Source organism: Egretta garzetta, unplaced genomic scaffold (assembly GCF_000687185.1).
Source record: "Egretta garzetta isolate BGI_Z169 unplaced genomic scaffold, ASM68718v1 scaffold215, whole genome shotgun sequence".
NCBI classification, from domain to species: Eukaryota; Metazoa; Chordata; class Aves; order Pelecaniformes; family Ardeidae; genus Egretta; species Egretta garzetta.
In genome coordinates, this window is record NW_009259719.1 from 1,707,378 (window position 1) to 1,718,403 (window position 11,026).

The following is an 11,026-nucleotide window of genomic DNA, read 5'->3' on the forward strand; positions in this document are numbered from 1 at the left end:
GGTCCTGCTTACCGGGAGCCCCCCCGGTCTCCCCCCGTCCGCTGGGCCAGCGGCCTCTGGCAGCCCCGGGTCTCTCTAGGGCGGCCGCGGTGCCAGAGATAACCGAGGTGTGAAAAGGAGAGCTTGATCCTCGCCGAGTGAACGCGCCTGGCGTGTCCCCCGAAGGCACTGGGTGTACACGGAGGCTTTGCTGGCCTTCGTGGGTTTGCGTAGGGCTTGCCTGCTTTCTTAAAATTCGGGCATCTGAGAATCAGGCGGTTATTGTGTACTTCGTTGGCACGCATGCTGTCCGTGGCAAACGTCCTTGCAAACGTCTCCTCCCTTCAGCTGCTTTTCCTCTACTGTTGGAAACTGTGTTTGCCCTGGTAGGAAGCTAGATCTTTGGAAAGTAATCGTTGTGGAAGTCTTTAGACACCTGGTGCTGTAGACTGGGGTGGTATTCTCTGAGAAATACCAGGCTGCTCAATTTCAGGGCAGGTCTCCTTGCTCGTGTTGAAGCAGCACGGCTGAGCTGCCGTGGTTCCCATCGGGAGCTGGGTGGGCTTGTTGTCTGCAGGGTGGATGGATGGTGTAACGCAAAGGCCCAGCATTTACAACAGACCCTGCTGCTGCATCTCGTGGTTTGAGTCTTAAGAACGCTCTTCACAGCTTGATGCTGCTTGGTTCTTCCAGCTCCCAACATGTGGATCTTCCCAGATAATCAGAAGGAGCCTCTCTGTTTCAAGGTGCTCGCTAATGAAGGATAAATAGGCAGAGGAGTGAGGTCTGGGGAACATTGTTGTCAGTCGCATATTTGTGTTAGATTAATTCATTGCAAACAGTGAATTGCGGGTTTACTGTAGAAGGTGGGGCCCTGCAGGCGGCCTTGCAGAGGTTTAAGATGTCCAGAATGGAAGTGATAGTGAAGAAATGATTGTTCTGGAAATGCTGGTCAAAGCAGAGGGGACAAACTGACCACTTGGGGCTGAATAGAAAGGAGCCGAGTTGCTTGGGATTTCATATGCGGTCAGAGGAACCTGAAGTTTGAGACAGGAAAGATCGAGGGAGTGAAGGGGGGGACTGAAGTTGTGGATGAGAAAAAGAAAACAGCTTGAGAATCTTTGTGAAGGCCGAGAGGGACTTTTACACATTCTTAGGAGGGATGGTTGTTGCATAACAGGCCATAACAGGAGCCAGGCTGTGGAGAAGCTTTGTGTGCAAGGCAAAGGCTGGCTTCTAGAGGCACCAAAGAGGGAGTGTTGGCACCATTTGATATAGCCCAAATGTGCAGGACAAGAAAGTGGCAGGAATTGAGAGCAGTCTGGAGTGACACAGATGTTGTTACTTGTGGCAAGAAAAGCCGCGAGCAGGATGGGAGTCCAGCCTTGGCCTTGTAAACTTGGTCGCTTATTTGTAAGCATCCAGGCTGTGAGTGTTGTTGGAGAATGTGAAGGTACTGCTGAAGTGCTCAGGCTTCTTTTGTGAGTGCTGCCTGTTCGGGGTCAGCCAGGAGGTGGGTTTGTTTTCCCTCTTTTCCCATGTGCACCACTGAAGACTGAAGGGAGCTGCCAAGCCATGCTGCAGCTGTGCTTTGGGCTGTGAATTTGACTGATGCCCCTTCAGGCGTAGCTGACAGCTCCCCAAGTTTGAATGCAAGATCTTGTCATACCTTTGGAAGTTACTGTATAAGCTCAAAGTTACATCTGTTGAAAGAGGAGAATGTGACTGAGTGAGTGGCTGCACGAAGTTATAACTTTGCTCTCCCTTTTTCTTCCAGATACCTTCTTGAACAGCGAGATGTGGAAATTAATGTCCGTGATAAATGGGACAGTACACCTCTGTGAGTCCTGCAGCCTAGAGAGCTGGCTGGGTGGGAGGGGAGGGCTTTCAGAGCTCTTGCTCTCTCTGCATCAGCAGCTAGGAGCACTCTTACAAAATGTGTCAGGTTCTGCTTTTTGGGAGATTTGGCTACATATTTCTGCTTCTCTTCTCAGTGGGTGCTAAGCTAAATACGTGTTTGTCTCCCCATCTGGCTGACGCTTGCTGTAGTAGTGCCCAGAAGGGTGGTTAATTTTGTGACCAAATCACCTGGATTAAGCAGTCTCTTCTTGGCCTTATTAGGCTTTTTCCCTCTCAAAGTCTATGGCATTCTGGCATGTCTTTTTAGGTGAAGGCTTGGCTTGGTGAAATGCAAAGTGACTGTAGGATCACAGTCAGTCTGGCAAGGCTGTGAACATGCAGCAGGTAGCACGGAATCCTCATGGTGGTGCTGAGGAAGGTGGTGTGAGCTTTTTACCTCCCCACATACCAATTCCAAAGTGGATTAGACATCTGCAATAAGGGTACGGAATAACTTCCCAAAGTAAAGGTAGACTAACATTTGTCTGCTGCAATGCACGTTACAGGATTCTCCTAGTTTGTAGGGCAATTTGAGGTCCTTGTGAAAGAGAAAACAAAACTCGTAAGTAGGCCTCTGAGGAGTGAGTTTGCTGTACATCCAGTGTGGGCGCTGTTCCCTTGTCACAGCACGCGGCAGTCAGACTGACAAAAGAAGGAGCAAGGAGTGGTTTTGAGAATTCAGTGGAATTGCTGAGTGCCCATGAAATGAACTCCATTAAAATGAGGATGGATTTGGCAGCTGGTGGTGCAACAAAAGATGCTGAACCCAGATTGGGACCTTGAGATCTCCTTGCAGAACAGCAGTGCCTAGGAGTGCTGGGAACAGATCCTGCTTAGTCTGTCGCTGAGGTCAGACTTCTATGGTATTTGGTAGCAATTCCTCACTCCTATGAAGAGTCATCTTCTAAGCTTATGAGGGATGGCTCAGTGCTGAGGTCTGCATGCTGTGGTGTACCCAAATGCTGAATTTTGCTTCCTACTGTATTTCTTATTTTCTTTCTCTTGTTATTGTCAGGTATTATGCTTGCCTCTGTGGACATGAGGAGCTTGTACGCTATCTTCTGGCCAATGGTGAGCAGAAGTGTCCTGGTTATGGGTACAATATCTTTCTCTGTACTGGTCCATAGGGATTGTATATCCTTCTAGCTGTCCCTTGTGGAAACTTCTGTTACAACCAATTATCTGATCAGTGATCTCGGGCAGCAGTGGGAGCTCTGGACACACTTTCATAGTCCCATTTGCAGGCCATTTGCTGCTTGAATTTGCTACAGGGAAGCTTTCTGCGACGACTCGAGGCAGCATGACTTTCTGAAATCACAGCTGATTTTTTGCAAGGGTGCACTGCTGTTGGGAGTATGCTGATGTAAGAATTGTACTTCATCTGAAGAACTGTCTGTATAAAACTTTCTTATACTCTTCTGATAACCTTGGTTTGTAAACAGGACTTAAAGGTGAAATGCAAGGGCTTTTACTAATCTCAAACAAAGCAAGACAAACTCTCCAGGCAAAGTGCCTGCTCATTTTGTTCCCAGCACCCAAATTCCCTTAGGTAGTGGTGATATTGTGTGTTCTGCCAGAGGAATCAGAGTGCAGAGTCAGATCTCAAAAGGTTTGTCTCTTCCACTGCATTCAGTGCATCTTAATCAACCACTTGTGTAATTCTAAAATAGCAAAATGCAAATGCCCTCCAAATTTCTAGCAGATTCTAACCTAAAGAGGCATCTCTTGCCTTGTGCAAGGCAGAAATGCTTTTTAGGAGGAGCAGTTAAAAGCCCAGTAGATGATCATACTCTTTATACAGTGAGATTCTTCTTCCCAGAACAGTGCTGGAGCTGTGCTGAAAGGCTTATTACCATGGTCAGTTTAAATGAGTCATGACTTCTTCAGAAAGGGATTTTGCTGTGGGAGGAGAGCCTTAGGTTATACACATATAAAGGGAGCTTAGTGTAGAGTAAATACACTCAGTAGCATAGGGGATCACAGTGAAACATGTCAGCAGCCAGAAGTCATACTCATTCAGCGACCATTCAGGGACACTTGTCAGGGAAAAATGTAACTCTGCCTGCTGGCATGTACCTGTGATTATTTTGCAGGGGCGAAATGTGAGGCAAACACTTTTGATGGGGAACGTTGTTTGTATGGAGCTTTGAGTGATGCCATCCGACGTCTGCTGAAGGAGTACAAACAGATCACAGCAAAGTGCATGAAGAGAGACTACTACGATGTCTTCCTACAGCGGTAAGCAGATGAGGCAGCTCCACATGCAACACGTTCTGTCATTCTTCCTTAGCTGTTAACCTGGATATTCAAGCTCTCTGTTAAGGGCAGATTTGAAAGGCAACTGATCAGTACCCAGTCTCATTCCTGGGCATGTAGAGCTTCCTAAGGAATGTTCCTTTGTGCCCGAAGGGCTGACTTCCAGGTATCCATGCATTTAAAATACAGCCTCCGGTGACTTAGGTACAGACTCCAGAGCCAACAGAAAGCTGGTCTTTGTAATGCAGCAGCATTAGACTGTAATCCTTCACTGTCAAACCAAAATCAGATCACTAAAACCACATCAGCGATTTAGGCTAATATGCAACTGAAATTAAGTTTCAGGCCTGAAGTGCTATAGCCCACGACCCGAGGTTTCCAGCAGTGATAATAGGTGTCTCATTTCTGAGATAGAGCACCTTAAGCCTCAAACTGACTTGCAGGGGAAGTGCTCAGTTCTTTCTTTTTGTTCATTAAAACATGTTCATTAAAAAGATGTTTCTGAAAGTTGCCTGTCATACCCTGTAGTCTTAGCCTAGAGCTTGAGAAGAACCCTTATTTGCTGTAGGAGTAGAGGAATAGTGTCAGTCTTTTCTTCTTGCTGTTTTTCTGCTCTGGTAGTTCTGGTATTATTACAGAGACTTGTTTGGTTTGGTTTTTTTCTTCTCATTAGACTGACTTAAAAAAAACCCAACAGAACAACAAGGTTTCAGTATCTGTATCTTCAAAATTGGAGAGCAAATAAGTCCTAGAAAGATCTGACAACCTTCCCACTACTATCACAAGTCCTAATTCTGAAGCTGTGGGGAAAGAGGGGAGGATGGAAACTCATTTATCTGAATAAAATCAGATTCTGCCTTTCAGAGAAGTAGAATTTTGCAGGGTGATTTATCACTACCCTGGTGAGTTTGTGGATTGGACAACGCAGGGTTGAGCACACATGAAGACTAAAATGTGCTGTTTTCTGCTTCTCATTCCAAACAGACCTTGTGTTAAAATTGAAACAAAGGGCAACAGTAGGGAGCAAAAAATAAACGCCTAACTGCTTCTATTTTGTTTTGGGCAAGACACTAATAGGAAGGATGTTCTAGGTGCAGGAGACTGAGATCAGCATTCAAGATACTACTCTGACATCATCTCCTTGTGTGACCCCACACCTTTCTGTGCACCAGTCCTGCTCTCTAGAAGGAGCATGATGCCTGATGTCTGCCTGATTTGACCTCTTGGGGATGTTTTGTGAGAATGTATACACGAGGGGTAATGGCGATTAGGAAACACCGGTGATGGTTCCCGTAAACTCTAGAAGTAGCAATCTTGGTTTTTTCTTTCCAAAGAATGAGGGTATGGGCATGCAATCATAAACAAGGCTTCATCTCTGATGTGGTAATCACCTGCATTTCATGCCTGTAATATCCTTCCTCCTTCTGAGGGTGAGTGACATCAAGTCCTCTCCTATTTTCTGCATGGTTAAGGCATGAACACTGACAGTGCCCAGAGAGCAGGAAAGTTGCACCTTAATTTGTAGTGGGGTAATTCTTTTTGAAAGTGTGTGCTTCTGTAGGGCTTTTTGTCGTCTGAGAAGTTGAAAGCAGGATTAACCTTTAGAGATGTGTTTGGGGGCACCTAGTTCCTCTTTAAAGCCTGTTCCCTGTGTTCAGGGGTTCACCTGAGTCAGGAAGATTTCGTTCTCCAGCCTTCCTCTTGCACTAAAGAAACTTCTTTGAGTCACTGGAGGGAGTGAGAGATCCCAGTCTAGTATGTGAAGTACCAGCCCCCGTGCTGGCCTTCTAGCTGGGCAGGGAGAGACTGCAATGTCCGGAGGTATCTGTTCATTTAGACCTAATTGTTCCATGTCCATCCCCCAGCTTTCTTCCATTCTCACCTTTCTCATTCTGCAACGAATTTCCCCTCTCTTTGTTCCTTACAGGTTGCTGGAGCAGGGTTATCAAAGTGATATTGTTTTCATTGTTCATGGCAAATCCTTCTGTGCCCACCGCTGCATTCTCAGTGCTCGCAGCGCCTACTTTGCGGAAATGTTTGAGACCAAATGGAAGGGGAAGAACATGATAGTGTTGAAGCATCCACTGGTGAGCGAGGCTGTGCTTCCAGCTCTTTCCTTTCTTTTGCTGTTTCAGCTGAGCAAGAAAAGTGAGTAGGAAGGACAGTTTGAGGGTTAACTTCCACAGTGAATAGCTCCTGGAGCTCAGAATGATCTTAGTCAAGGAGAGAGGGGCTTGTGGGGGCACTTTATGCAGTAAAATAGCATCTTATTTGGATAACAAAAGGCTGCAGACTGCGTACTTCCCCTTTGTTCCCTCTGTCATGGGCTCAAACATATCTTAATTAATTGCAGTAGCAGGTAGCTGTTACCATCTGCCAGCTGCGTCACAGCCCCTCTGTGGGTTGAGTTGAGTCTCTCTAATTCCTGGTGGACAGGTGGTCTGTGGTGAAGACATCACCTCCATAATTGGCACTAATTGAGGTCCTTTTGTTGCCTTTGCAGCAAGAACTAAATAGGCCATAAGTGCATTCCATCCATTAATCACCAATACTCTGGCATACGTTTCTATAGCTTGATTGTGGCTATGCAAAACCTCTCATGACAAACATACTTCCAGTTTCTCAGGACATTGCTTAATGTCTCTCCTTTGTCTTTGTACAAGAACATGGCTTTCCTCTCAAATTGAGAAGAGTTGGAAACGTTTGCGACCAGTGAAAGACTGGATTTTACCGAGCCTTTATTACAACTGTGTCTTTGGAGCACCTCCATTAGTCAGGTCCTGTCCCCCCAGGCTCATGGATTATTATCAGTTGATACATTTGAAGAGCTGTGTAAGCCAGGTGGAGTGGCAGCATTAGTTACGCGAGGAGCAAGGAGATCAGGTGCAGTGTGTGAGTTGCTATTTAAGTGGGTTTTTTTCGACTTGTTCAGGATCATGTTTGTATTCAGGCAAGTTTCAAGCTTATTACTAAGTTCCTGGGAATTCTAAAGGTAACTTTCTCATTTTTTTTTTTTTTAATTTTAGGTTAATCCATCAGCCTTTGGCTCTCTTCTGCAGTATCTATACACAGGTAAATGACTTACTGTCTAGTGTATGTATTCATGGCTGGTGGGCAGCTGTCTGTGCCTCTGCCATAGCACTGTTCTGGTGGCACAGGCTTGCAGACAGCCGTGGGTGCATGAGTCGCCAACACATCCTCTCTGCTGGCAGAAAGAGAGAATGTGAGCAATCTCTGTCTCTTCCAAGTTGTTTGTACCTTTTGCCAGTTGTTGTACTGCCAATAACTGTACATACAGTCAATTAAAAAAAAAATCAGGTTGGTTGGTTGGATAGATGTGGAGAACATGTTTTTAACTCAAGGAAGGTAAATCTGTCACCTGTGATAACAATCCCCTAAGCTGGTGAAAAGCCAGGTTCCCACGTAAGATATTTTCAGTCTGGCAGACCTGAGTAGTGTGTGCTGAATGATTTGACTGCTTTCTAATATTTGTTCTGAACAGAAGTTGATCCTAAACCTTCTATGAAAATGCCAAATGTTGTATTGTAGGCATGCTAACTGATGAACTACTTCAGGCCAGGAGGTGGTGCCAGAAAATAACTTTATCTTCAAGGTTCTCCTTCCCCAGTCCAGTGTTTTCAGAAATGTTCTTCACCATGTTTTCAGTGATGGTAAAAGATTCTGGGATGACAGCTCGTGACCCTAAAGTCTTTTCTCACCCTAAGCCAGATAGCCAGTGGTGGCAGTCATGCATGCTGCTGTTGTGGTGCTCTTTTGTTCTTTTCTGAGGGAATTAGTCATCTTTTGTATAAGCCTGTTTGCTCCTTGGCCTATTGAATGAAGCCGTGAGGGTTGACACTGGAAGGTGGGAATGTGAATCAGATGTCAGACAGAGATTCATCAAAGTGGTGGGCAGTGGGGCGCCAAGTCTTAGCTTCTTGGGTGGAGTCATAACTGGATGCTGAGAAGTGAGGCAATGTATCTAATTACTGAATTTCTGTGCCATCAAGTCTTCAATCCCTGATTTTGCCATTTTTGCACCTAAGTGGTATGGGTTAAGAGAGCTGGCTGCATTTCTTCTTGGCAGGTCGTCTTGATATCGACGTAGAATATGTAAATGATTGCAAGAGGTTAGCCAAGCAGTGTCGGCTGCAGGACCTCATAGACGATTTGGAGACCAAATGCAAAAAAGTCTATGAATTTGGTAAGCCTTTTACATGCTGTTGTCTCTGCTGTGCCTGTGTGACCTTTCAGGGAAGAAAAGGAAAGTGTGAGGGTGGATGTTTCATGGTGCTCTTGGGGCTTCCAGAAAATGATTCTGTTGTGGAATTTCCATGTTTGCATGATAGTTTCCAGTTGTGGGCTCTCTGTAGGGCAGCTGTAGTGGTTTCTGACACGTGCATGTTTATCGTTTGTATTGAATGTTTTCATTATAGTAGAGCAGCCACGGCAGCAGGACTTTGCTGTGGTTGCCAGACATTCAGTGGAGCACTGTGGGGTATATTGGGAAGTGTCTTTCAGCAGAGAGGTTGTTTAAATCCCTGGAGAGATATAATATGTGCAATTAAAAAGTATTTTTCTGCATTTATCTGACCCCTAACCAAAGTAAAACAATTGATAATTGGCTCAAAATGCAAGCAGAGAGAGATATAACACCTTTTTAAGAGCATAGAAGTATTTCTGAAAGGATGTGTATATTTACAACACATACATTTGTGCCAAACCTTAAATGATGCAATCCGCTATTTAAGGGCTTTTTGTTATCCAAAGAGCTTGTGATCTAATCATGACATCAGCTTATTGCATGAAAACCAACAGTTGGAGTTTATCATTCATCTCCTTAATTCAAGCTAAAGGACACATGAAGAAGAATCAAAACAGCACAAGTAGGGCAAAGCAGTGTTAGTCATTAAGTTAAAAAAATTATCTGGTAACAAAAACTTCAGGCTGAAAACATCTGATTCTCGTTTCATGCTCTGAGTTAACTCCTTTACTTCAGTCAAATTAATTTTGGTTTGAGAAGAGAATCTAGTCTGTAGCTTTTAAGTCAATAGCATCTTCTTCCTTGATCTGAGAGGTAAGGGTGTAGCTATTCCACCTTTCCCTTTTGAATTATGAGTTCGGATTATTCAGTCTCCTCAAGTTGCAGGGCTTAACAGATAGAGGCAATACTTCTGGCCCAAGAAATTTCTCATCTGCGAATCACATGGGAGATATTACCATAGGTATGTCTCCCCTTAGGCATGTGCAACTGTTTGTTGGTGGTGGCGTACTAGATTATTACCACAGTACAGCTGTTCCCATGTAGACCAGGGTGGAAATCCTTATATCATGGAAGCTGTATCATAAGTCTTACCTCAGCCATGTAAGCACAGATGTAAGCATGCGTCTGAAGAGATGAGAAATGCATTTCTTGGTTTCTTGCTACAAGTAGTGGAAGATACTAGTTTGTGTATTAAATAAGTGGTGGAAAAGGGGAGTGGTGGTAAATACTATGACTAGAAAATAAAAACTACTGAGACAATCAGGTGGCAGAATTATCTTGTAGCATCTTTTGGTATCAGAGTAATCCAGTGTGATGCTGGAGATCCCCACACCCCCCCCGTTTTTTCCTTTTTTTTCTTCTCCCAGTGTCTAACTGAGATCCTGGAAGTCACCATTCCACCTTAATACATCAACTTAAAATCTCATATTAGATTGTGGGAGGAAAATAAGGTGGATAGTTTGCTAGCTGTCTGAAGCTATTGCATACTATGTCATTGACAACCTAAGGATAGTAAAGTCCAGTGGTTAAATTCATGAACTGCAAAAATGCTGACTTCTTGGTGGAGTTCAAAAATGGAAAATGGTGAAGCAATGTTTCAGGTTGGTTGGGATTTTCAGATATGAGCTCCACTTGCAAACGTGATGATATGAAGTTGGCTGGCACCAGACAAATAATCTAATTTCTGTGTTCTCTGCTGAAGTCTGAGAGAAGACATAATCAACGGGTGGTGTAAAGCACTGATGGAAGTACTAGGGTTCATCTTATTTATGACAAGTTGGATTCAAGTGAATACACAGAACTGCTGATAGATCTGTTAAATATTTCTCATATCAGATCTCATGTGGAAGCCAGGAAAACTTGATTCTTCAGAAAGTAATACATATAAGAATTATAGAAGTTAAAGATTGGGAAAGATCTTAGATCACATCATGTCTGGCACTAGACAAAGCACTGCTATTCCCTCTAGTGCATGAAGTATCTCTGCTTGTTCAAAGTGCTTTCTGTGGAATAGACAGCTGATTCAGGTCTGCAGAGCAGGGTCATGTCTTGCATCTGTATTATAAAGTTGAAACGTGCCTAATAAAACAACATGAACTCAAGCCCGTGCAGCTCCAGTGGGTAATTGCAGTCTCTGCAATCTCATTATCTAGAGTTAAGCAGCATTTCAAAAGCACTTAGTATCTTGGCATGCACAGACAGTAGTTTAGGAAAACCCTGGAGAGGATGACCCAGCGCCTTCTGTTGCACTTGAGATAGGCTTCAGTGTGAATGCTTGCATATTTTCCCCACATATTGTGGCTATGACAAGAAAAATCTGCAGTGTTTGGAAGAGCTCAGACAGGGTTTATTCAGATTAAGCCATAATCTTTCCTTTAGAAGTGGAGGTATTTGGAAATAAATGTTCTGCAGTTATATCTACACGTTTTAGGGCAAAAAGCTTGAGAGCAAGGTTTGTGATGCTTGCCTTCATAGCAGAGGACCTGGCTGTACAGAGTCTGTGGTTATAGCTAGTTGTGGCATTGGGACGAGGATGTATATGGCAGGTATCAGAGTGTGGCATCATTTTGGAAAGGTTTGGGAGTTTGGGGGTTTTTTTGCGGCTTTTTTTTTTTTTTTTTTTTTTTT

The 11,026-nt window shown here is 44.2% G+C and overlaps 1 protein-coding gene across 1 annotated transcript in view; it reads left to right on the plus strand.

Annotated features, from left to right (window-relative positions):
* Positions 1 to 11,026, plus strand: part of ABTB1 (ankyrin repeat and BTB domain containing 1) — a 27,360-nt gene that overhangs the window by 1,318 nt on the left and 15,016 nt on the right. Inside the window, exons 2-8 of the mRNA XM_035894648.1 lie at positions 649 to 725; positions 1,757 to 1,819; positions 2,894 to 2,949; positions 3,972 to 4,116; positions 6,062 to 6,221; positions 7,161 to 7,206; positions 8,222 to 8,338. Coding sequence (XP_035750541.1) covers positions 649 to 725; positions 1,757 to 1,819; positions 2,894 to 2,949; positions 3,972 to 4,116; positions 6,062 to 6,221; positions 7,161 to 7,206; positions 8,222 to 8,338 — 664 coding nt within the window. The remainder of the gene's footprint in view (positions 1 to 648; positions 726 to 1,756; positions 1,820 to 2,893; positions 2,950 to 3,971; positions 4,117 to 6,061; positions 6,222 to 7,160; positions 7,207 to 8,221; positions 8,339 to 11,026) is intronic.